The sequence below is a fragment of the Macrobrachium nipponense genome, chromosome 30, assembly GCF_015104395.2.
Source record: "Macrobrachium nipponense isolate FS-2020 chromosome 30, ASM1510439v2, whole genome shotgun sequence".
NCBI classification, from domain to species: domain Eukaryota; kingdom Metazoa; phylum Arthropoda; class Malacostraca; order Decapoda; family Palaemonidae; genus Macrobrachium; species Macrobrachium nipponense.
The window spans coordinates 7,212,276-7,239,932 of NC_087218.1; the positions used below are offsets into that span (position 1 = coordinate 7,212,276).

Sequence of the window (27,657 nt, forward strand, 5' to 3'; positions counted from 1 at the left end):
ATACTTTTCGGAATTGTTGAAAGGTTATGTATAGAATTTGAAGTATTTCCACAAGCTTGTCAGTCTGTGTTGTTAATTTTTATTTTGTATTTTTATTGTATAGCGACAAGCTACAGGAAAAACCATGGCTGATGCATCATTTTGGCGCAGTGTCAATCTTCAGGCCGAGAAAATTCCCACAAAGACATCAGACTTGAAATCATCTGTTACTGTGAATACAAACCACATAAACATCATGGTAAGTTATTGTACACTTCAAGGATTTTTTTTATATAACAGCAGTAGTTTGTTTCAAACTTCATGCACACCTTATGTATAGGAATAGTGCAACGTGCATTATTGCATCAAACAGTATTTAAAACATGACTCTTAATTGATACAGGAAGGCTTTAGTGTTTCAGCTTTATTTTATTCACCTCAAAATTGGAAAATATGATCAATTTTGTGAAACGCAAGCTGCAGTGTTAAGTAAGTCGCAGAATATTGTGACCTTTCAGAGGTGTTCAGTGATAAAATCTGTTATGAATGAGACTGCATTATTCATTGGACAAAAAGCCTATGGTAGAGATTATGTAGAATGAGTATCTGGCATTGGTTTCATATTGCAGTATGTAATGAAATACGTATGGCTATTAAACTTGCAAAAAATTATAGGGATATGATTCATAACCTCTCTCAAATACATTAGTGTAGAATTTTATTTTATGGAGGTCTGTTGTGCAGGCAGAGATAGAAAGAAAAATAATTCTAATGTTAACTCTTTACGCACACACTGACCCTCTCCATACCATTGGCTTTTGTTAAAATGAATTCTTAATTTTTGTTTTATGGGGGTATTTGATGATTGTGGATCATTATGATAAATCACACGGATAAATGTTAGTAAGTGGTCGACTCTTGTAGGTGTTCATATATTTTATGATAATTTGCCTTTTGGCCTAAATTTTATACTACAGTATTCTCTTCCATTCCATTCGGTATACAGTACTGTATCTAATATTGAAAATAATGTGGTAGCTAGCATAGTAATGTTGCTAAGTTGAAGAAATTTAAAATAGTATACATTTATTCACTCCCAGACTTTTAACCATGAAATGTTATTTGAGTTGACTTTATTTGGATTAGAATGTATAGTTACTTTAGCTATGTCATGGGAGTGCACAATAAATACACAAGGTACCTTGATATCTGTGATTTCATTAGAGTTATGGAAACTTTGGTATCTTGCAGTATTTTCAAATCAAAATTATCTCCAGCAAATCAGTTGTTTTGTACATGAACTTTCCTGTCAGATATATACTTAGCTATAGTCTCCGACGTTCCCGACAGAATTTCAAATCTCGCGGCACTCGCGACAGGTAGGTCAGGTGGTCTACCTTACCCGCCGCTGGGTGGCGGAAGTTTGAACCAATTCCATCTTCTATTCAGATTTTCTCTGTCGCCGGGAACGACAACAACTGTTGTGGTTTCCTCTCGATAGATTTTTTCGATTCTCGCTTGCCTGGAGATCATTTTGGACTTTTTGGTGACGTATTTGTTCTGTTGTCTTGAATACGGCTGTTAGTGGACCGTTTTTTTGACTTTTGCGCTGGATTTTGCTTGAAACTGTCTGATTTGATAACAGTAACCAGATCCTGTTTTGTTAGGGTATGTCGGTTGAGAGGATGGTAAGTGTGAGGTTGCCGAAAGCTTCGGTTGACCCTCACACTGTGTGTATGAAATGCAGGGGGAATGAGTGCGCGTTTAGTAACCCATGTAAGGAATGTGAGGGACTGAATGAAGATGAATATAAGGCTCTTTCTTCCTACCTAAGGAAGTTGGAGAGGGATAGAGTTCGTAAAGCTTCCTCTAGAAGTTCTAGTAGGTCTAGAGTGAGTGAGTTAGAATCTGACCTTAACCTTAATGTAAAAATAGAACCTCCTTCCCAGGTTGCAGCCCCTGCTCCCCGCGCCGAAGCCGAAGGCTACGATTCAGTCTATGGAGTTGAAGATTCGCTTATTAGAGCAAGGTAAGAGTGGGAGTGTTGGTGATCAGTGCAGTGCCCCCAGTGTTGTGGAGGGTGCGTCTGACCGGCTCTGTAGTGCCTCCAGGCCTAGACCTCTTCCAGACTCCCAGTTCCAGTGGAGGAGGAAAGTCAAAAGCCGCAGGAGGGCTAGGGAGAGCCCCCACTGGTAAGGCGTCCCCTCGGCAGATCCTGAAGTACGCTCCCAGGCTGCCTCGGATCGCATCAAGAAGGAGATACTTCGTCAGTGTTTCTCCTCTTCTTCTTCCCCATCACCGAAGCACGGCTGGAACTCTCCGGATGCTTCGCGCCCGTTGAAGAGGGCTTGGAAGGCGCCCTGCAGTTCTTTGGCTTCCAGCCCGGAAGTCTTCCCTGAAGAGGCTTCTTTGGATGTGAAGAGGCCCAGAAGATCCTGTGATCGCTCGTCTTCTCGCGCGCCTCGCTCTGCTGCTTCGGAGGAAGATCCTGTGGATTCTCCTACTAGAGTCCTTGCGGGACTCCAGGCTCAGATCTCGGCCCTGGCGGACTCTCTGGCTTTAAGATCTCGTAGGAGGAAGGACGTGTCTCTTCCGGTCAAGAGATCTAGACGCCCTTCTTCAGAGGATCGCTCTCCTCGACGTATGCGATCTCCTTCGTATGGGGAGGATTCGGCCGAGCGTAGGAGCTTGCGCGAGTGGCCCCACTCTCCTGGCTCCCTCTCAGCATCGTCAAGGCGCCAGACTTCGGGCAGGCGCTCCTTGGATGGCGACGACTTTTCTCTGGATAGGCTCCCCGCTTCCGGTAGGCGCTCCTCTCCTGTCAAGCATTCGTTTTCTAGTGTGCGTCCTAGCGGAGAGAGACGCTCTGTGCAGAACAGGCTCCTTTCGTCGACTCCTTCAAGACGTTCTTCACCTCATCGACTCCGAGAACCTCGCAGGCGCCCGTCTCCGAGTAGGCGCTCGTCGCCTGGCAGCTGCTCTCTTCGCGTTATGGAACGAGTACCTAGTAGGCGCCTTTCTCCTGTTAGGCACTCCTCTCCTTTCAGACAAAAAAGAGTCTGGTAGGAGCCATGCGCCTGGTAGGCGCCCTTCTCCTGGCAGCTGCTCTCCTATGGATAGGCATCAAGAGCCTCGGGTCCACCGTTCACCTGGTAGGTGCTCGTCATTTGCGAGGCGCCCTACTCCTGACCGTTCTCCGCTTGACAGGCGCCAAGAGCTTCTCAAGCGCCCTTCTTCTGATAGGCGCTCGGTGCCTAGTAGCCGCTCTCCTCGCGATAGGCGCCAGGATTCTAGCAGGCGCTCTCCTTCTCGCAAGCGCCCTGTTTCTGGACACGGTTCTTCCCGTGGTAAGAGCCCAGACTCTCCTTCGTTCAAAATTTCTACTACCTCGAAGAGGGAGTCCGATCTCAGGCAGGCCAGGTCGGATAGGCGTTCTTCTTTTTCGACTTGCCGATCACCTGTGGACTTGACTTCTCCTGTGAGACTTCATTCTTCAGCTACACGCTCTTCTCCTGTAAGGACCTCTTCTTCTTCAAAGGATCCTCCACGCTCTCCTCTGCAAGAAGGCCAGGATGGCTCGGACGAAGAAACTAATACAACGGCAGCGGTTTCTTACAAGAGGCTAACAGAGCTTCTACTTCAGGAGTTTGGAGATTCTCTTAGCCCTACTGCTCCTCCTTCTCCGCACTCGTCAAAGGCAACGAAGGGATCGTCATGTGTGAGAATGAAGCCGACCCTGTCCATGAAGAAGGCGCTTAGGAGTTTCGGTTCCTGGATGCTCTCCAAAGAAGCAGGGAAAACGGTGTTTGCCTTCCCACCGTCGAAACTGTCTGGACGTACTGGCTTTTGGTATGAGACAGGAGAGCCCTTGGGTCTGGGTCTCCCGTCTTCGGCTGATGCAGACTTTTCGGCATTAGTAGATGCTATGAGGAGATCGGCTCTTAACTCAGCTAAGACGACTTGGGCCATGAACGAGATCGATCACATTCTGAAAGGAATGTTCAGAGTGCTCGAAGTTTTCAACTTCCTTGATTGGTCGCTGGGAGTCTTGGCTAAGAAGACACAGGCTCCAGAGTCTTTCTCGCCGGAAGACCTTCATTGCGTGTTATCCTGTATGGATAAGTCTGTAAGAGACGGAGCGAGCGAAATCGCTTCCTTGTTTGGGGCGGGAGTGGTGAAGAAGAGATCCGTATATTGCTCCTTCTTGACGAAATCCGTCTCTCATGCTCAGAGGTCTTCTTTACTGTTTTCCCCACTCTCCGCTCAGCTTTTTCCCAAGCAACTAATACAGGATATCTCGACATCGCTTTCAGCCAAGGCTACGCAGGACCTTCTGGCTCAGTCGGCGAAGAAGCCTCGTCCCTCCTTCCCTGTCAAGACGAGAAAGGAGAAGTCAGTTGTTCGGGAACCCTTTCGAGGGGCTTCTTCCTCCAGACCTGCTTCGTTTAGAGGACGAAGGCCCAACAGGAGAGGGAAGACTTTCTCTAAGTCCGTCAAGACTTCAAAATAAGAAACAAGTCCTTCAGACAACGGTGGGTGCCAGGCTGTTAAGATTTGCAGAAGTCTGGGCCCAGAGAGGGGCGGATTCCTGGACCCTATCAATTGTAAAGAGGGGTTACCTCATCCCTTTCACCTCAAGACCTCCCTTGATGACCACCCCAAGGGAGTTGACGGCAAAGTACAGGGACCCCATCATGAACCAGGCCCTCCGTCTAGCGGTAGATCAGATGCTAGAAAAGGAGGCAATCGAACTAGTGACGGACCTTCAATCAGCAGGCTTCTACAACCGCCTTTTCCTAGTTCCGAAATCCTCGGGGGGATGGAGACCGGTTTCGGACGTAAGCGCCCTGAACTTCTTTGTAGAGAAGAAGTTTACGATGGAGACCACTTCTTCGGTGTTGGCAGTGCTTCGTCCAGGGGACTGGATGGTGTTCTTGGACTTACAGGACGCTTACTTCCACGTACCGATCCATCCTTCCTCGAGGAAGTTTCTCAGGTTCATGATGGGGGGAAGAGTATATCAATTCAGGGCTCTGTGCTTCGGCCTCTCGACGGCCCCCCAAGTGTTCACGGGAATCTTGAGGAATGTAGCTCAATGGCTTCATTTGGAAGGGGTGAGGATATCCCTGTACCTAGAATATTGGCTTATAAGGGCCAATTCGAAAGATCGTTGTATGGAGGACTTACAGAAAACCTTGGAATTGACGATTTCTTTGGGGCTTTTAGTCAATTTCCAGAAATCAAGCTTAATACCCAAACAAGAGTACATTTATCTGGGGATCCGGATGAACTCTCAGAGTTTTCGGGCTTTTCCGTCTCCAGAAAGGATAGCCCGAGGCCTCAAGAAAGTAACAGCCTTCTTAGGGAAAGAAGTATGCACGGCGAGGGAGTGGATGAGTCTGCTGGGGATGCTCTCCTCGCTGGAGCAATTCATTTCCCTAGGAAGGTTGCACCTGAGACCGCTCCAATTCTTTCTTCATCAGAATTGGAGTCGTCGTTTTCAGGATTTGACGTTCTCCCTGTCCATATCTCAGCAGATCAAGGAGAAACTCGTGTGGTGGACAGATCCCAACAAGTTTGCTCAGGGACTGTCTCTGCAATCCCAGAACCCCAACCTAGTGTTGTTCTCCGACGCGTCGGAGACAGGTTGGGGGGCGACTCTGGGAACCCGAAAGGTGTCAGGTACCTGGGTGGGGGATCAGGTGACCTGGCATATCAACAGAAAAGAATTGATGGCCGTGTGGTTGGCTCTGAAAGCCTTCGAGCCCAACGTCCGAGACTCCATAGTTCAGATCAACTCTGACAACACCACAGCTCTGGCATACATCAGGAAACAGGGGGGGACGCATTCCTTCTCTCTGTACGAAACAGCAAGAGACTTTCTTCTGTGGGCCGAAGAAAGGAAAATCAAGCTTCTCACCAGATTCGTACAGGGAGAGAGGAATGTAAGAGCAGATCTCAGCAGGAAAGAGCAGGTCCTTCCCACGGAGTGGACACTTCATCAAGATGTATGCCAGAGCCTGTGGAAGTTGTGGGGCAGGCCGCACATAGACCTCTTCGCCACCTCAAGAAATGCGAGACTGGATCTATACTGCTCTCCCATCTCGGATCCAGGGGCGATAGGGATCGATGCACTTCTTCTAGACTGGAAGGGGCTCGATGTTTACGCGTTTCCTCCCTTCAAGATTCTGGGAATAACGCTCAAAAAGTTCGCAGAGTCAGATTCAACGAGGATGACATTAATCGCTCCCTTTTGGCCGGCCCAAGAATGGTTCACCGAGGTACTGGAATGGTTAGTGGACCTTCCAAGATCGCTCCCTCTAAGGAACGATCTACTCAGACAACCCCACTTCGACAGGTATCACAAAAACCTCCCCGCTCTCAGTCTGACTGGCTTCAGACTGTCCAAAGTCTCGTCAGAGCAAAAGGCTTTTCAACGGCATCTGCTAAAGCAATCGCAAAAGCTAGGAGGTCTTCCACCTTACGAGTGTACCAGTCGAAGTGGGATGTCTTCAGACGTTGGTGCAAGAGGAATAACGTTTCCTCTTCCAGTACCTCTTGTGACCCAAATTGCTGATTTCTTACTTTTTCTTAAGGAAGAATGTGGTCTGGTGGTATCTACTATTAAGGGATACCGCAGTATGTTGGCGGCAGTTTTTAGACACAGAGGCCTCAATATCTCAGAAGATAAAGACCTGCATGACCTGATTAGGTCTTTTGAAACAACTAAAAAGCAGTCATCGAGAACACCTAATTGGAATCGGGACGTGGTACTTCAGTTTCTCAGCTCGTCTAGATTTGAACCCCCTAAATCAGCCTCGTTCAAGGATCTGACCAAGAAGGCTCTTTTCCTTATGGCTCTAGCATCCGCCAAGAGGGTGAGTGAGCTTCAAGCCATTGAGGGCAATGTTGGCTTTAAAGAACAGTCTATGGTTTGTTCTTTCCTCCCCGGATTCCTAGCAAAGAACGAGAACCCATCAAATCCGTGGCCCAGAAGCTTCGAGATTCGAGGATTATCTTCTCTCGTAGGGGAAGAGCCTGAGAGAACTCTTTGCCCGGTGAGGATATTAAAATATTATTTAAAGAGAAAAGAGCAACTTAAGGCCAATCAAGAGGTCCTTTGGTGCTCCGTGAAGGACCCCAGTCGACCACTATCGAAGAATGCTCTGTCCTTCTTCTTAAGAAGCCTTATAAAAGAAGCGCATGTATCTTGCAATGAGGATCATTTTAAGCTTCTTAAAGTGAAGGCCCACGAAGTGAGGGCCATTGCCACTTCGCTGGCTTTTAACAAAAATATGTCTGTGCGGAACCTTATGGAGGCAACCTTCTGGAGATGCCAATCGGTTTTCGCAAACCACTACCTGCGTGATGTGAAAATTACTTACGACAAATGCTTCGCCTTGGGCCCTTACGTATCGGCGGATTCGGTGCTGGGGCAGGGAGCTGGAACTTATCCTTGTTAGGCTTTCATATTTTTACCCCTTGTTTTGTATTTGTTGGTTATGGTTGTCTGAAAGAGGATGCAGGGAAGCATCTCTTTCTTGTCGTAGTACTAACCCTAGTTAGTTTGGTTAGGTGGTCTGATGGGTTTTGGCTCCTTGCGGTAGTAGTGGTGAGGATCTGTTAAGTAAGCGGACGAGTTCCCTTTGACAGCATCCGACTTGGATTCTACCACACAAGGGGATCAGATATCCCGTCGGTAGATCCGAGAGTCTTTCAGCAACAGGTCACGTCCTCGGTGTAGCTCTCCAGGCAATGCAGACTCAGAGACAGTATCAATGAAGTCTTCTGCCTGAACAGGTAAGAACCAAGGTTTTTATATCCTACAACACCAGTTGTTTCCCATTTTCTATATTATTTAGCTGTCTCTTACCCTCCACCAAGGGTGCCAATCAGCTAAGTATATAACTGACAGGAAAGTTCATGTACGAAAATGAAATTGATAAACTACAATAAAGTTTTGTACATACTTACCTGGCAGATATATATGATTAATGGCCCACCCAGCCTCCCCTCAGGAGACAGGTGGAAGAGAAAATCTGAATAGAAGATGGGATTGGTTCATACTCCCGCCACCCAGCGGCGGGTAAGCTAGACCACCTGACCTACCTGTCGCGTGTGCCGCGAGATTTGAAATTCTGTCGGGAACGTCGGAGACTATAGCTAAGTATATATCTGCCAGGTAAGTATGTACAAAACTTTATTGTAGTTTAACAATATCATATTTAAGATTTATTTAGTCAATAAGTATAGTTTTTTCTTGCAGTCCACATCTTCCACATCAGTTCAGGCTGCAGTTTGAATTATTTTTCATTTACAATATTCCTTAAAATGACAAAATTACTTTATCTGACAAAAATTGGATTCCATGGCACCCTTCAGTGTTATGTATTTATTTAGCTATGTGTCAGGTATGAATTTAAAAGCTTAAAATTGTAGTCTGAGACATTATAAATACTGTTTTATTGTACAGGGTACTAACACATTCTATCGCGAAGCCAATCCTCCCTCGGGTGTTACAAGCAGTGGAGAGGTGGTTGTTCTCCTGCATGGTATGGCTTTTAAGTCAGAAACCTGGCTGAACCTTGGAACCATCAACATTTTGGCTGCCATGGGCCATCGTGTCATTGCTATTGACCTACCAGGTGAGCAACATTTACTGAAGCTTTTCATTCAAGCTAAAACATGAGCAGTGACGTTCTGACAAAAGTATAACTGCCAAATGTTCTCTCAAAGCACTTAAAATGGTAATGATTAGCAATGCATATTTATGGTGACTTACTGTGTATGGTAAAATTTTTGGGGGGTTAGCTTTTCCATTATATTAGCAATTTAAGTTATCAGACACTATAGGACATGTATGGTTATTTAGTGATTACACATTATGACATTTCATGGTCATTTATTATTCTCAGGAATTACTGTAGAAAGGATGAGTTTTGTTGTTGGCCATGCTGTATGGTGCAGAATGTGATGTGTAATGTTTACTAGGAAAAATGATTTGAACTGATAGAAATATGATTCTGATACAAATGTAATGATTGATTGAAGTTTTGTTGGGCATTGTAGGTGAAAAATTTTGATAAAGGAAAAATTTAATTCTCATTGGTGCATTGCCCCTTATTTCAGGCAGTGAGTATCTAATTTAAGAGGGTTTTGCATGTTGGTTGTGCCAGTATAAATAGTGATGTATTATTTTTAGTAATGTTTTTGATATCTTGATGAGCAAACAAACCATCTTGAATTGCATTTACTAAGAAGAGGACCATGTGATTCTTAATAGTCAAAGAATGTCTAAGCAGGACCTTTCCCCTTCCCCCTCATCTCTCTTATTCTTATGGGCCTCCGTTTTCACCTCTCATTGTTCCATTTTGATATTCTCTCTCTTATATAATTCAATTTACTATTCCCGTTTTTCATAGGTGATAAGTTTGAGTGTAACTGACACTGGATGTCATCAGTATCTTGTTTAGTAAATTTTTAGTTGTCAACTGTTCTCAGACATTTTTTTTTTTTTCTGCATTGCTTTCTGCAGCTCACTTGTCTTCCAATGACATAATATTGGTCTCTCCCCTGCAAACTTCCAACTTCTTTAACGTAACTTTACCCCAATTTCCAAATCTCATTTAAGAAAAAATCTTTCAAGTGAGCAATTAGAATCATGAAAAAGGGGGTCAGTATTCACCCAAACAGCTTCTTGACTTGGATTCCCCGTACAGTAATTGGTGACCTTCCTTGAATTTGATACAACTATTTGGGAGCTGCATGGCACAGCTCTTAACAAATTTCCATGAGATGGAAACAACTGCTAGAATCTAAATACCTCCCTCTTAAGTAGGTTTTCAGCAAAGATAAAAGTAATAGTACGTACCATTTGTAATTCTTACCGGCATATGTACATAAAATTCAAAATAGTTTTGTGGTTTCACAATGTCATCATGCTATTACTTGGCATATCTCTTTGTCCTCTTTAATTGGTGAATATATTTGACAAGTTTGACACCGGGAGAAGGGAAAGGTTTTGAAAGTTGTTTTAAGCAGCTCTTGTTCACTTTGAGTAGATATTTATACACAAGTAAAAGGAAGAGGGTAGGCCATGTACTGTCCAATGAGAACTTGAAATTTCCTTAGTCAAGAATATACTAATTCTCAATTATTATAGTTATAGTATGGCTTAAATTTGCTTTATGTTGTCCTATGTTTGCATGCCTGTAATATGATTTTGCTTGTAATTCCATTTTGAATGCTTTCATATATGTAAATTCAGTTCTTTAGTTTTCTGTTTAAAACTCGATATCCTATAGAAAGTTTTTCTTATTGGTAATGATTATTCAGATTCAAACATCTTTATAGCATTATTTAAAATGTTTTGTTAGAAGTTTTCAATTGTATTTGATTTGTGAAGTAGTGTTCCAAGATGTGGGCTTTAGTTTTCCAAGAAAAGATTTTGTTTTTGTTTTTTGTTTGTTTTTGTTTTTTGCACACCTGTAGAATTGCATGCAGTTTTGTGCCATTCACCATTACTAACTGTTAAAAAGTGGAACTTTCATGTTGAAATGTTTTGTGAACACCGTAGTCGGCTGATCACCAAATTAATTTGTTGATTTTGGTTATGATGCATCAAGGCTTTGGAGAGACGAAGGATAAGTTGCCACAAAATGCTGATAAAGCTGATTACCTGAAGGCCTTCATAACTGAACTCAAGGCTGACCTACCTATAATAGTATCTCCATCAATGAGCGGGGGGTTTTCCTTCCCATTTATACTCAAGCATCGCGAGGGACTCAGTGGCTTCGTACCAGTTGCCCCGGTCAGCTCCAGTACCATAGTTCCAGTTGCTACCAGTCTGACGGTTAGTGAAAGTTTCCATATAGTATACTTAATATTTATAAATATATTTATTTTTCTAGGTGTGTTCATGAACAGGTCCTTTTGATGGAGAAGGGATTTGGAACAGAATTAGGCACCCACTTTAGTGAGTCTTTCATCATATTTAATCTGACATGTAAAATGTCAAAAGTATGGTACTATGTCAGATATCCAACTTTGTTTTAGCTCGGATATTGATATTTTATTTAAATACAGACAAAAGATTCTATCAGTTGTGTTTGTATATTTTATATTCACTTTGCCATCATATATGAGACGGTTGAATTGTATGAGACAGAATAGCACTTGGGAACCTTTTGCTTATATTCATTTCATATTTTTTTACTTATAAACAGTACACTTACTTAATATCACAGCTGGGATATTTGTTGAAAAGGTTTCCTTATTGCAAGGCTTGAATCATTTAGGTATGCCATGACACACTGTGTGAAGCATTATTCTTAAACACATCTAAAAATTATATTATTATTTGAAATTTTGTGGTAATTAGGTTAACAAAGATAAATTATATTGTTAACAATAATTAACAGATCTGTAATGAATTCTGATTAAGTGATGAACATAAGATTTGGGTTGATATAAATTTGATCTTCACAGTTTTCGGAGTGACTAATATCAAAGTTTATCAGTCAGCCTAGGTCTATCATTGCAGGTGTTCCACAGGGAAATTTTTAGGAATTTTTTTGGTGAAGAGTGTTATTTCTGATACGATTACTCTTCACTTTAAGAACAAGTGTGTACTGCACTATATGTAGATAGTGTAAGTTTAGTTATGCAAATTTAAGCATATCTCTAGTCTGTGGACTATAACATCAAACTTTAGTAAGATGAGGACTAGTTTATCAGCTATTCAAATACTATGATGCTACATTGTTCAGTAGTATTGTTACCCATTATGAATACATATGTATTTGATATTTGGTTTGATTTGACTAACCTTTCTCGTGGTACACAAGAACAAGTTTATCAAGATCTCTTGGATTTTAGAAACATAATCAGTACTTGACTTTATCTGTGACTGCCAGAGGTACAGAATCTATTCCTGGATCACAGAGCAAGTGATTTTTAGTAGAGTTTACTGATCAATTCTAAAATCGCTTAGCAACCAGATTATTATTTTGAATACGCATTGGAGAATATAAATATTGGTATCTGTAAGTTAGATAGAAATGGAAGAACAAGATAGCAATTTTTGCTGAAGACAAGTGCTTTTAATAATATCTGCAGCCATGAAGATAAGAATATCATAAACCACCAAACTAAATATCTATAACTGAATTATAAGACTAGTATAAGTTGATTGTATTTGAGCTTGCATTACAGTAATAATAAAAATGAGAGGACCTGTGTTTTGCATAGAGGAAGGATTGTGGCAGTCTGAATTGTGAACTTGGAGACAATAAAACTACGGCCCAAATTTCGTGAAATCTCAAAGATCATCAGTGGTAGGATATTTTTCACATAGCACAGAGGAGAATAGATGTCACAATTGGTCATAGAAAGTACAGAAGACAGAAGAAGATTGCTGCGTGGATTAGGGAGACATTAGAAAGACAATCTTAAGGCTCAATTAATAAAGTAAAAGTCAGGACTTCATGGATGTAATATATGTTGGGGTCCAAGTACATCTTGAGAAGATGGATTTTTGGGTATTTTCTCACAAAGCACTATAACATTGTAATTTTAAGATATAGTAAATTTTGGTTTGTGAAGCAGAGTATGTTTATATCAGAGATGTTGCATAAAGGGTACTGCATTATTTTCTCTTGTCTGTTACACATGGCTTACTTTTTTTGGTTTAGGAGAAAGGAAACTCTGTGGTAATTGTAAATTTCTTAATATTAAATGTAGTTGAAGACAGGGAGATGAATACGGTAGGTACTCATGGCAAAGTATTTAGAAATGTGTAAATTTTGTTTTCTTTGTTTTTTGCCATTTTTCTTGTGATCGTACAAAAGTACGGGCCATTGTTCCACACATGCACTCTATAAGTATAGAGATACATACTGTATTGTCATCTCCACCTGGTCACCTCAGATGTGGGAGGGTACTTCATAGGCACAACACTGTTTGTGAGTATTTTGAGATTTCCAGAAAGGCTTCAGCAATTCCAACTAGCATGAACCTGGTGAAGACAGTCTACAGGTAAATTTTCTAAACAGAAGTGTGTTACAGTTACTGTAGCACTTCTGCCCATGATCCATCTTCATTAATGCAATACCATCTCCATGAGGATAGTAACAACAGTAGCAGAGAATTTAGATTGTTTGATAATTCAAGTCTGGAAGAAGCAGCAGTAGGTCTGTCAACTTCCTATCACTTCTCTGACCTGTTATCAGTGTCATATCTGCTTAGCTAGGCCAGCATTTGCAATTGAGAGAAAACTTGACAAGTATGTACGTATATGAATTGGGCTTCTCAATACAGTTCAGGTCAGGAACCAAACTGGAAGGACAGCAAGTAGCCTAACCCAAAACTGTCCAGAAGAGTTTTTGAAGGAGGCCTGAAGTTTTTTGTAAGCTGTACAATGATTTATTTAGAGCAATCTTCTTGTAAACAGATGCTTCAATGAGAGACTGAAGAGAAGTTTTGTTTTGCTGTTACAATAAAAACTTTGACTCCTGGAGTGAAATTCCTGAGACATAAACTTAGAATCTGGAACATTAGTCTACAAGCTGTTAACATTTCAGGATTATCTGTTTGTGAATAGTAGTGGTAACTGCAAACTGGTGCAGCATTATTATTTGGAGGCAAAGCAACCATGATTATTTGGCAGCATGAATCTTAATGTCTTTGTTGAATTGTTGAAATCTCCCATATCGTGAGGCTACTCAAAGGTCATCAGAGCATGATGGGAAAGAAATGATTTAATTTCTTTTCCATTTCATCAAAGTCAAATAATGGAGAAATGAAATATTCAGATTGTATATTTAGCTTTCTTATATTTTTTCCCCATTTTTATGTTATTTTTAGATCTTAAGTTTTGTTACTGCACTCTCATTATTAACCATTCAGTTCTGTATTAACCTGTTGCTTTTGTTTTTGCATGATTAACTTAGTGTTGCATGAATACGTATATGCATGTGATGTTTAGCATTGTAGCTAATTTCAGCATGTTGTAAGAAGTCTGTATCATTTTAGTTCTTAATATTTTCTGTGTTCAGTATGTACAGAGTTTGTCCTTAAGTTCATCTGAAATGGGAAATATTTTTTACCCAGAGCTTATGCTCTTCAGTTTTAGGCTTTGATTTTTTTCTTTTTGCATGTAGAAAAGGGTGGAGCATAGGTCTTGTAGTGTTAGTACAACACAGTATTTTAATACTATTGTTAGGTGAAAGGTTATGATTTCATGGATGTGAGTGAAGATTGTCCTTATTCTTTTTGCTGCTTTTGTACAGATAAGTTATATGAGTACAATAGATGTATATGAAGTGTGGTCACTAAGAAGTAGTAGCTGTTATTTTGTGCATACAGTATGCAGTGAATTACAAGAAATGAATGCATTTAAGTGTCAGGTAGTGGAGTTCATGATAATTTGAATAATGAAATGATTAACATAAATAGAAGCTTGTAATTTTGCAATTCACTCCTGGTTATGGGAAGGAACTGCCCAGGGTGTAGAGGCTTAACCAGTAAAGGTTGTAGGAAACTAGGTTTTACAGGATAGAAGATACCAACATAGATAAGTACTGCAAAGTTTAGCTAATTGTTGATATAAAACTCAAACTGTCAATTTGATAAGTTAGGGATGTTTCTTCAGGAGTGAACAAAAAAAAAAAAGGGGGAAAATAAATTTGGTACAGAAGTCAGCAAAATTTCCATTTGCTGTCAGATGCCTCATAAGGAAATACAGTACGTACTAAATTCCAGAGTGTAAATTAACAAAATTTATGTTGGTGATGATTTATATGACAATCTTTTTAAATAAAAAGTAGTTTACATCATAGAAATAATAACAGTATATCCTGAACAAGGAACTCAAGATTGAAGAAATTACCTTTCTGTATAATATTAATTTTCCGTTGGCATTCATAGAAAAGAGAAGCTGTGTGAGTTTACCTGATAATATTAGATCATAAACAATTGACTTTATTTTGATGTCTACATATCTGTTCTATAATTTTTCAAAACTCCTTTAGTAATATCGTTTAAGTTCTGATTTTATATTCTGTTTTAGAAGTGTGCATCACTAATTAATCTTTACTACCTCAAAGAAATTACTGCATCTTTAGGAAGATTGATGCATGTATAGTACATATGCGCTACTCAGAAAAAAAAGAATGGTGAAAGTGAAGGAAATCATTTCAGCCATAGACATACATGAAATTTATAGTTTTTTCTTGTACTACGTGTATGTATACATAATATCAGTTTTGTTCTTGTTAATTTATTTTGAATTGTAAAAATATATAAATCATTCAGTAATTTGTTGATTTTTTTTCACACATCTAGTTATTCATAATAAATATTGATTTAATGTACTATAGTACTAGTGGACTTTATTCCATGATAGAGGAATAAAATTTTGTTGTCTAATTGTGTAAAGTGTGGGTATAAAAAGATCAGTTAGGATTGTTTAATGTGGTAGGGTGTCTTGGTGATGGGACTTCCTTTTAACTACAATATTCAGGCTTTGGCAACAGTGGACGGCAGGAGTTGGGCCCTGAACTGAGGCGCTCTTGGCTCCAATCTTTCTTCATCGCAGTGGATCTTCCACCCTCTATCGTAGTTTCCCCTTCTTTCTCCGGTGTATACTCACTTCCTATGTTGGCATTGCAATCCCAGGAACTAGCCGGGTTTGTGCCAATAGCTGTTGATGCAACAGATGAAGTACCTGTAAATTACTTGCAAAGTATCATGGTAAGTTTTCCAACAATATTGTAACATATCTTGTTTACTTAATATAATTTGTATCTTTGATTAATGAACAATTTTTCAAGGATGAAGTGCTTATTTTTTTCAGATTTTTGGCTTACTGTATTGATTGAGGGCCTTACAGAAAATGTAGTGCAAACTAATACTTTAACATCTTTTATTTTAAAGCTTAGGCTCAAAGACTCTAGCATCATAGCAAGATGTGAAATTCATGTGACAAATAAATCTTTGAAAATGGGCACAAAATTTCATGCGGAATACCTGAAGTGAAGGCATTGGCTTTTATATCTTCGCCTACAATTTGCTCTTATTTTTCCTCTGGGTCTGTATGTGACTGTGTGTGTGTACTTGTATTTATGCCTGAGGGGGATTTATCAGTAATAGGTGAACACATTTTGAAGACTTTCTTAGGGTGATCCCATCAGATAATTAACTTTTTCTGGATAGAAATTAAGAGTGGACAGTTTGTCTTCTTGAGACCATCTCACCCATTTTTCATTATTCCTCCTCCAGTAACAAAAAAGAAAGCAGTGGATTATTCTAGAAGACTACTCATGATTTTTGGGAGACCTTTTACATTAGTATTTGATTCTAGTGCTTTGAAACTTGGTGAAGACGAATTGTTTTTATTGCTCTTATTCAAAATCTTGCTTTCATTGTCTTTTTCTATAACAGCAAAATTGAATTTTTTTCAAGATTTCAATGGAACCAGTCCCCATGGTAGAATTATATTTATTCCTTTGTCAAGAAGTTGCTTTGACATTTGTATTTGTGGTATATTTTTAAATGTTCATTGTCAAGGATGTTAAGTTTAACTTTACACTAAAAAAAGAAATGTTTTCCAATTGCAGTGCATCAATAGCTTCAGAGTTCCCAATAGGACATACATATTCAGTTTTAGCTATTGACAGTAAAACTGAATGCACTGTATTTTACATAGTGTTAAATTGCTTAAAATTATCAACAAGTTCCTTAGGTAGTTTAAAGAAATTAAAAAGTTCAGAGGGTATTATGGTTATTAAAAATTACGTACAGATGTATGTTGTAGAAAGTGACCAGCAGAATCTAAATATGTATTATACAGTGCTCTTTTATTGTCAATTTCTTCAGATTAATCATTTCCTTTCCATGTGGGTGGTAGTTGAGAAATGAATGGATTAATTAATTTTTAATGCATCTGTCATGCCCGTGTTAAATATAATCTTTAAAAAAAATGGCATATGTGGTAAAGCCTCTCACAACAATGAACAGCTGATTTTGACATGGTCTGTCATTATCCATTGGGAAAATAGTCATATCCATCTGTGTCTGGAGTATGATTTCTGTCAACAAATACTACCATAGATTAGTATAATGGTTATTTTAGCCATCAGTTTTTAGTCTCTGAGGCCAGAGATACTCCTTCAGATCTCCTGGTGTTGACAGACTACTTCATTGGCTACTGTCATCTCACCAAACTTCTTGAATCAACCTGACATCTACGAATTTCCCCAAAAACTCCCAAGTGTTCACCTTACACCTTAATTTATCTGTGGTATGAGTTACAGGTGTGAAGTTCTATAGTTGGTGGGAATGAAATTGAACCAAATATGCTGCCTAGCCAGTTTTGTACCTTTCTTAGACTATATTTCATTGTTTATGGTTACCATTGGACCAGATAAATCTGAGTGATGTTTGGTATAGCCTCAATGTTACATTTCAAAAGATGTCATTTAAAGTTGGTAGAAAGCTTGCAGTGTTGCTTGTAAGGATCATTGCATATAGAGACAGGTGATGATGACTATTGCAAGGTTCAAGTTCATCAGTTCTGCCCATGTGGTGATATTATTTTCTAAGGGTCATATTCCTAATCTTGAGATAAATGTTGTGTGGCTATTTTCTTCCTTTTGTCAACTGTGGGAATTTTTATTGAGCCCATTGTAAAGTTTTTTCCTATTTGGTTATTTTTATAACTTTTAAGTTGATTTTGTATATATTCCTCAGATCTTGCTCTTCATCATTATAACAATGGAAGGGTTTGTGTATGGTAATTTATGACTGGTAAATTTGTTGATTTTACTTTACAGAGAAAACTGCAATCAGAGGGTCTTTGAGGTTCTTTACTATCTCATTGTGGTGGCAAAGTGATTATTTTTAGGTTCTTTAGTAAAAGGTATTCAATTTTTGTAAAGTTTAAATTACCAATTGAAGCCTTATACAGGGTAGTATCCTTTTTTTTCTACCGAGACTACTTTACTGTACAGGATTTTATCCTATTCACTTTGCACTGTATCCCTTATATTGGTTGAGATTCAAAGTCATGCAAAAAACAAATACAGTAATTACATTACCTGCATGAACTACATTTTACCTGTTTTCATTGCACAATTATGTTGCCTCCAGAGTGCCAGTGATTAGAGTTTAATATTGAACATTATCTGTCAATGAAATGGTATGAAATTTGTTTACTATAGAACACTAATCAAAGAGAATTCTTTCCTCTTGTAGTGTTTCAGATTATTATAAATTATTTTTATGTATCTTCCCAGATCCCCACTCTGATCATCTATGGAGAAAAAGATCGTAGTCTGGGAATCACTTCACGAGATGATTTGCTCAACATCCCCACATCCCAAGCAGTGATGATTCCTCAGGGTAGTCACCCAGCATACCTTGACAATCCCGACATGTTTCATGAGCTGCTTTACAATTTCATAAAGCAAGTGCATGCTCACAAAGCAGTTGCCTAAAGCTGATACAGTTTCATATGAAGAATAAAGCTGTTGATGACCAGAGAGATAGTACTTCAACCCGCTGGTTGTAAGTGACAAGTCAGGCTGTCTTGACTTTCAAACATCCTGAGCACAGGTTCTTTATCAGCATAGAATGCAGAGTTACTTACTAATAGTGTTTCTCAATTTCAGTAGTTGTCTGTGAAAGAGAATTATGCTTGCTTCATAGATGACCAGGATTAATAGGGTGCTCTGGTATTTCTGGAGAATAATGATAGATGAACAGAATAGCTGTTTTTTGTGATTAATTTCACATTCCTCTAGTTAACTGTAGAAAATATCTGAAACAATGGAAGGGTAATGTCATTAATTACATACATTAAAGCTGGAAAGGACTATTGTGTTCAATAATTCTGGAGATGATAAACTTTACAGTTTTCATTCCAGTTATGACATAAATACTAAAGGATATTTGTCTTCTCCGGAAGATGGAAAAAAAGGTTAGTGAGGTATTTATCTTTTTCATTTTCAGCTCAGTAGTTGATCATCATTTTCAAAGTTAGTCAACTGATTTCGGTGAGCAGAACAGTCATTGCATATGAAGTCTATGATAAATAGGTTGTTATATGTACATGTTATTGCAATCTCAGTCTAAGATCTGGAATCAAAGTAGATTATCACTTGTCACCTGTGATATAATTTGAGGAAGCAATATACAGCATAAAAAGTTTTTTATTTCCTGTAGGTTTACCACAGTACAGAGAGAAAGTATGATGTACTGTATTGTGAAAAGTGTCAGTATTTTGGGTTTTGTTAATGTTGGGTTGTCTTCAAGAAATTGCAAATGTTGAGATTCAGTAGTGCTTGTTGAAAAGTACCATATAAGTTTTAGAAAAATGGTTTTCAGTGTTGAAATTTGAGAATAATTTTGTAATTTTATGCTTTGTAAAGTACATATGGTTATATTTCTTTGAATTTTCCACACGTGATCATCACAATTCATTTTTTTGAGTGTTGAGTGTATCATGCTATTATCTATGGATAAATGTTCTTTTCTACATCTGTCTATTTGTGAGAGTTTTATTATTTATGAATAATGAAAAGATATTTTCTTTGATATATAGCAAAATATAGTAATGACTGAGAAAGTTTTGTCATTGTAGTTTAGTATTGTTTTCTGTATGAATGTCACAGGCAATCAGGTATTTTAAATAGACTCAGTATGTCATCTTTTGTGGATATGTTATAAAAGGAAAAAACTTACACAAACTACACTTTTCAGTTGAACTAGTATTTATAATTGTAATGAGCACTAGTGGTTTTGGGGAATTTAGTTAGGAATTTAGAATTGCACTCATTTGTAGTGTATTACTACAAAATTTCAATTTTACATCTGTGGTTGTAAGCCCTTTTGTAGTACATGGATACCTATAAAGGTTAGTCAGCAAGATATAGTTCAGCTAATTTTGTTAGTAACTTTGGTTTCGTAAGTTGTCCTAAGGTATTTTTATTTAAAAAGGGTTCAGCCAGACCACTTAGCCAAGAGCTCCAACTCTTTCAAGTGTTGATTCATTTGGGCAAGAAATTTATCTGTTGCAGGAAGTAAGGCTTTTTCTAACTCGAACTTTTTCTGGTGTAGTGGGTTTGGCATCCTCACAGAAAACTTCAAAGGTTTGGGAATAATAGAAGAGTATTGTGGATTTATTTTTTTTTAAATGTACTGTATACATTCCAGTATATCATTGTCTCAACTGTGGTTTGCTGTAAGTAGTTAAGTTTCCTCTACATTTCTTTATATTGTTTGCTTTCCAGGCACAGAATTGCACAAATTGATATGGAATTAGTGTGGAAAAAATTTGCTTCAGCATATGAAGTAAATAGATTTGTTAACTGCTTCACATGGGATAATTAATGCACTACAATATTTTTTATCATATATTTAAGGTTTGTGATAATTTTTGGTTTTAGTACTGTAGTAACACAAGAAAATCAAATAATTTAACCAGTTTATGGAGGCAAGATCTTTAAAATTTGAGGGCTTGCCTTATTTCTTGCTTTTATAGTTTACAAGTACTGTGCTTCTTTGTAAATCAGTAGAAAATTAGCAAATATGGTGATTTTACAAGGGCCATAAGCACAACACAATATATTGGCATTTTGTACAGTACAGATTGATGTTGTTAACATGTATTTACAGCATTCAAATTTTGTGATAACTAGGAAGTACTTATAGTATGTACTTGCACAGCAATATAGAGTACTATGCAATATTGCAGTTTTGAAAGTCTTCTTTTATAGTACAGTTCATTTTAAAGAGGGCAGAACTTAGCTGTCTGCAAGTGGAGATGTTCATTTTATAGCATTCTGCTTATATAGTCCTATCTCCATTTAGGTTTATCAAGGAGGGCAATCAGTGAGATGTTTGTTTCATAGCATTCTGCTTATATAGTCCTATCTCCATTTCTGTTTATCAAGGAGGGCAATCAGTGATGATCCATGGTTTCAGCTTCTGGGAGATTTGTCAGTATTTCTGATATCTAACTACTACATTGTAACTGTACGTCCAGCATATATTTTGTGAAAACACCAGTTACTACATTCTGCTTATGACTTTTACTGAATGTGGAGCAATGATTGATTATATTTTCATTTGATTTGCTGAACTTCTAAAATATTCATTTGTGAAAAGCTGGAGAAAATGCAGTAATCTGTAAGTACTTTACAATAATCTCAATAAGAAGCCAAGTAATTATATCATTGTAATTTATTATGTATACAGACAGATTAAAAAAATTGGCTTTTTAGCATGAATTTAGAATGAAGCTGAGAAAAGAATCTTGAAAATATTTTATCAAAGAAAAAATATATCCAAGCATGCAATAAGTAACATAACAGTGCAGCAATGAAGCAATTGTATAATGAATGCATATTGTTTTTTATGAATAAATTATTTTTTACTGTAACTTTTTTTATTTATTGTTCCAAGCCTGCTAGGTCATGTTAACCTGAAAATGTAAAAGCATCTGTACTTTATCTTCTAAGTTTGATGAGGAAGTCCTCTGCAAACCGAGTAATTGAAGTGGATTCTGATTTCAAAGGAACTAATAAGTGACAGGAATAGCTGGTCAAGATTTGCAATACAGCATTTAAATAGCATCGTAAAAAATTATATCAAAACCAAAGAATTATCTTAGTACTATATGGTATCTATTTCTGTTTAGAAAAGGAGCTTTCGGCTACAAGGCGGTAAGAAATTGAGGTTAAAAATAAATGCATACTAGATAAACATGACAAGGGAAAGTACAGTCCAAATTTTGGTACATTAAGCTTTATATAATATATATATATATATATATATCATTATATATATTATATATATATATATATGTATATATATATATATATATATATATATATATATATTATATATATATATATATATATATATATATATATATATATATATATAATATATATTATATATATATATATATATATATATATATATATATATATGTGTGTGTGTGTGTGTGTGTGTGTATATATATATATATAATATATATATATATATATATATAACTATATATATATACACGTATATACTGTGTACGGTCACATAGCTTTCCATATGTAGTCTTCTGTGATCTATTCTTGAGCAACATGATATTAGTCACTGATCTCCATTGCATAGCTTGAGTATAGAAGCAAAGGAGAACAGAGAAGTGAAGTAATCATATGAACGACAGTACATCTCGAATTTGTGTTCATTTCACTTGAAATAATTATTCCATTACTGTCCTATAGGTTTTGTGTACTGCATGAATTTGTGTCAATTTTGCTTTCAACAATGGCATTTCACGGTTAAACCAGCCAAAATAAGGCCTTCGGGAAATTCAGGCAGTCCAGTGTGTTATGTTTCTGAAGCACTGCAGACCAACAAAACATTGGTGAAGGATATGATCAACGAAATCAGCGGAACTGAATCTCTCTCACACAGTGTATATATATATATATATATATATATATATATATATATATATATATATATATATCTATATATATATATATATATATATTATATATATTATATGTGTGTGTGTTTAAAGCTAGGACCATATTTCGGTGGGTTATCTTCCACCCTTATCAAGCAGTGAATGACAGGAATTACATTAGCGAGATATATACTTAGTGGGAGATAATGCCCTTTGGACTTTGGTGATGCTTGTGAAGAAGCAGATTAAGACAACAGAACCAACGTCGGCTTAGCGGTGACCCCAGGCATCACCTAAGGGCATTTATCCCATTACTGCTAACGCTAAGCTAATGTAACTCCTGTCATTCACTGCTTGATAAGGATGGAGTTTATAGCCCACCGAAATATAGTCCTTAATTAGCTTTAAACCAGTGTTAATGGGCCTTATATATATATATATATATATATATATATATATATAGATATATATATATATATATATATATATATATATATACATATATATATATGTGTGTAATATATATATACATATAATTTTGTAGTTTGGCAAGAGGAAAGCAAAAAAAAAAAAAAAAAAAAAAAAAAAAAGCACACCAGGAAGTGTTGGAATGAGCCGGCCACTGCACTGAGCCACTGACCACGATTGTCTGAGTCTGATCCCACCGGAAAATAGCCGGCAGCATTTAGGTGCCGAGTCTGCCGACAGATTCTCTCCTTGAAAAAATGAACCTCTCTGTACATTATAATCGTGAGTTTAAAAGGGAAATTAAACGAACAAACTCGAACATCGAAATGGCATAGCTTGGAAAAAATATCGAAGCGAACGGTGTTGGTGGTGTGGAGAGAACGGGAGACGTATCAGGTGTTCAACACGACAGTAGTCCTTAGGAGGCGGGGAATACGGGTTGCCAGAGTGCAGCGTTTCTAAAGGGCAAATCCTTTTATCGTTTAGGGAGGTTGCAGGATAACGATGTCATGTAATGTGTGCAAAACAGTCCGCAGAGCTGTTAACCTTTCTGGTTAGAAAGCAATCAAGCTGTAAGTTGTATTAGGTAAACGTTTTGCCAAGTCGTTTGTGCTTGATTTGGTTAGTTATCGGCTGAATGTCAACTTTAGTACATCTGTCTCTAAGCCACATTTTGTTCAATACCAAAAATGTCAGTATTTCATTTAATTGTTTCTAGCATGTGACCTTACATACACAGATTTAATTCAGATCAACAGTTCGTGTCGTATCGATGCCAGTTCACGTGTTGACCATATTGATTGCAGTCTAGTATTATCCTGAAGTTCATAGTAAGGTTCATTCAGGCATGCTTCGTGCTCGCTCCGAGTCGGAAGGGTCAGACAGCGTTTAATGTGAGGCAAACTTGAAATCATTCCTGCTGGGGAACCATTATAGCGACGATAAACGTCGAGGCACCGAGCAGGTGAAAATTGTAAATCGACCCGAGATATGAGACAATGCTACGCTCGTCTGTTAATGTTTACGATCGAGCAGCAGAAGTTGCGTTCATTTGGATGAAGGTCCTTTGTGTTTGGCCTTGGTTCCTGGTTCCGAGGCGCTCACTCCGCAAACACAGTTGCGGGCGTAATAAGCTTTTCTCATGAGGTGCGAAAGCTTTATTCCACCGCTGTTTTACAACTTGAATCTTATTTCATTTTGCTCGCCTTGAAAGCGCTCCAAAATTTTATTCGAATTCTCGGTGTGTGTGCGAGAGGCACTCCGCGTCCCCCCGCGGCCTCCCCAGTAAAACGCGCCTGTGTTGACCAGTCCCCGAGGCTGGCTTGAGATGCTTCGCAGGATTAAAGCTCGGCTCAAGATCTCGTCCTGAGGGAATTTTCTTCCGACTCGAGAGTCTCTCAAAGGTTTGTCCCAATTCGAGCGACGGGTGGGTTGTTCGGTCTTGGGCGGACGTGGCGAAACGGCCCTTCAGTTCACGGGCAGTCCGTCGTTTCTGGTAGGTTTGGCTCTCGGCTTCGTCCTACCGCCAAAAACTCGTCCCCTTATGCCAAGGACAAGCAACCATTGCGATGGATTTGCCGGAATTTCACATCTATTTTCCTCCTGTTGCTCCAGTTGGACGGGTTCTCGAAGGGCGCTTTTGATTTAGGCCTTAACAGGCGGTAACCTGTTTCGGAACTCTCGCCTGGCCTGGTCGACGGCTTTGGCTCTGGAGCTAGCTAGCTAGGTTAGGTCAGCTTGTCATAGGCTAGGAGACGTGCCAGAACTTATTCCTATTTTATAATTTATCAATACGCAATATGAAATTGAAACCTACGTTATTGACAAGAGCTCTTCATTCTCGTCATTTTGAACCCCATAAACACTACCAGCCAATGCCCCCGTTGTGGGGTTCGTAGGTAGCCGGCCCATACCCAGAGTTTTTTTTTATGGGGGCAGGCTCATTTTTCACAGAACTGGACCTTTTCCTCTTTAAATGTTGGTTAATCAAATTATTGGAGACACAGCGGGTGTTTAGGTAGCGAGAAATTGTAGTTTCCTTTACTACCTAGTATTTTGGTTGCTTTTTAACAATTTAACATTAGTGTTTGGGGGTCGCCTGTAGTTAAATGTCATTGCATATATAGGTATATATCATATTCCTATTATCACTCTATAAAATTTATAAAAAAAAAACTTGACCAAAAAACAAAAGATTGTTATTTATTACATTTATGTACAGTTCAATTAAAAAGGTAGAGTAAATGATGGAATGGCCTCCTGGCAGCCACCTGGACAGTACTGCGACCACCTTCACAAAAAATAACTAACACTTAAGCTAGGTAGCTATACTTAGAGAGGAAAGTAGAGGTCCTGAGGTGTTGCTTCCACTGGAGCTGGCTCATGACTGATGTCTATCCTGGGTTACAGATAGTGTTAGTTATATTTTGGGAAGGTGGTCGCCAGGACGCCATTCGATCATTGACCCTAGTCTCAGAAAATATGGACTTCCAGAAATTTTGGGAATGGTCATTCCACCCCCCTCAGTACAGACCTTTGTAGTGCCATCAGTACGAGGGACACTGTAGGCATTACTAAAGGTTCTTTGCAGCATCCTTTAGCACCTAGCTTCATATATTCTCATTCCGGGTACTAAGCAAAAATTTTCTTATAGCCTGCTTTTTTTTTTTTTTTTTTTTTTTTCCCTCATAGCTCCAGCAATTTTCAAGGTACTATATACCACTCAGTTTTGCTTCAATTTACAGCTGAATGATTGCTATATACAATATTGTTAAAAAAAACCCTGAAGTAACTTCATTTGGGTGGGATAACAAGTGCAAATAACCAGATACGAAAAGACTGCACTTTCCCCCTTGAAAAAGAAAAATTGCCAAAAACCAATGCAATGAAGATAAGTAACCCAGATAAATGACAGTTTTGCAGTTGCAAATTTATATTTCCAAGGAAAATATGAAAAATTAATGACACAGTAACATCACGTTTTCCATAAAATAGCTAAGTGCCACCCTTCACATCACTGGAGTACTACTTAGAAAAAGTTACACTCCACTGAAAAAGTAGGTGGTTGGTGAATTGACGTAAACTGGTTAGGTAATTAACTGTTTTGGTAGATTTTGGCATGCTGAACAAGTTTTATTATATGCAATTTGTCATTTGTAAATTTTGTTAATAGTTATGGCAATCTCTGTCATAGTTGGAAGGGTGGAAATCTTAGTTTAGAGATTTTGGAGCAATTAGGCTACAGTACAGTATTAGGTTTAGTTCAAAGTAAAGAACAATATTAATGAAAACAGACTCAGATTATTTTCATACATTTTCAAAGTGATTCAAATTTGTTACTGCTTTTTTAGAAAGCAGTGTAAGCAGACTGTAAACAGTATCATAGCCATCGTTTGCAACCCAGAGTTCTACTTTATCTACTTGGACCTGTACCTATTAGCCACCATAAATATACCATACTTCTATTCCTTGCACTGGATGTACGGTATGACATTTTGTAAGTTGCATCTTTTATCATATGACCAGAATGTGTATTTTTTCTAACCAGATGATTTCATTTCACTCTCATTAAGATTGCTATACAGAAGACTTTATCACTGTATGTAGAGTGAGGTTGTTTTAGAGTTTTACATGATCTTGTTTGGCTCTTGCAAAATTTAGTGTTTTTATTTTTTTTCTTCACAGGAGGTGCAATGGCTACTGCAGCATAGCAAGCCAAGTAGTAGGCATAATTCTTGAGAATTCTCTCATAGAATTGAATGCTGTACTTGTTGTATTTTGATGTTTAAAAGGAGCAGCATTCAGACATTTTTGCATTTTTGATTCCAGTACCTGCTTAAGAGGCAAGTATTATAGAGTCTTGTTCTGTTGTGTGTTTTAATGTTTCCTTATTTTTAAAAGAATTTTGATATGAAAATGCATTTTATATTACTGTCCTAATGGAAAACTACTTTATCTGAATCCTGAAATACTGTACTGGTCCAGAAGACTTATGATAAGTAATCGCTACTATTAATTTTGTTTAACTTTCCTAAGAAAGGCCTCAGATCTCCACATTACTTATGCTTAGTTACAATGGTTTTGAAGATTATCCTAATTCACTTTTATTTAATTTCAACTTGGTAGACATTCTATTGGATAGTGAGTACCCTTCCTAGTAGGTTTGTACCTGCAGTTCCTCACTCCTCTACATTCAGATTTGCTTTGGTTGGCAGATTATAAGCCAGTCTTTTTCAGCCCTGCATTGAATCATTATCTGTGTATTTATTCATTATTCGTTATTATATTTTCCTGCTTTCTCCCTTCATTTCATTCTGGTTGATCCAAGTTTTTTTCCTCTCAAGAATGTGTAGCCTTTACATCCATAAGTGTGTCAGCCTTCCTGTATGCATAAAGTACTTGTAATTACCTTATTTACTTGGTTCATTGCGTGTATTCCATTCTTTTACTTGCCATTTTTTTTGCTAGGGTCTTATGTTATCTATTATATAATGATGATAAATTTTTATTATCATATTTAATGTGTTTTTAGCCTGCCTCAGATTTTTCTTTATGGACATCATAAGTTGTGTGATGTAAGTTATAGTTCATTTGTATATATTCTGAATAATTTTCTTGATGAAAGGTTCAACTCTATAGAGTTTAACTTCCATGGGTTGAGTATGAATGTAGGTAGACTTCCAATGGGGATTGAGGTATAATCAAACTTAACTTAGTCTACGTGAATGTTTACGTGCTATAGG

At 38.1% G+C, this 27,657-nt stretch overlaps 2 protein-coding genes across 7 annotated transcripts in view; both read left to right on the plus strand.

Moving 5' to 3' along the window:
- The window catches only part of LOC135202247 (putative protein-lysine deacylase ABHD14B), a 47,355-nt gene extending 25,937 nt beyond the window's left edge, over positions 1-21,418 (plus strand). For 5 of the 6 annotated variants that reach the window (XM_064231522.1, XM_064231525.1, XM_064231523.1 and 2 more), the window contains 4 exons: positions 104-238; positions 8,453-8,624; positions 15,500-15,729; positions 18,273-21,418. In XM_064231522.1, coding sequence (XP_064087592.1) covers positions 104-238; positions 8,453-8,624; positions 15,500-15,729; positions 18,273-18,473 — 738 coding nt within the window. In that variant the 3' untranslated portion in view covers positions 18,474-21,418. Of the gene's footprint in view, positions 1-103; positions 239-8,452; positions 8,625-10,604; positions 10,832-15,499; positions 15,730-18,272 lie in introns of all 6 variants that reach the window. The other variant, XM_064231527.1, reaches the window with a different exon arrangement.
- Positions 21,419-23,345: 1,927 nt separating this feature from the next.
- Positions 23,346-27,657, plus strand: part of LOC135202248 (uncharacterized) — a 224,928-nt gene continuing 220,616 nt past the window's right edge. Inside the window, 2 exon segments of the mRNA XM_064231528.1 lie at positions 23,346-23,487; positions 26,600-26,757. The gene's annotated coding sequence lies outside the window, so the exon portion shown is untranslated.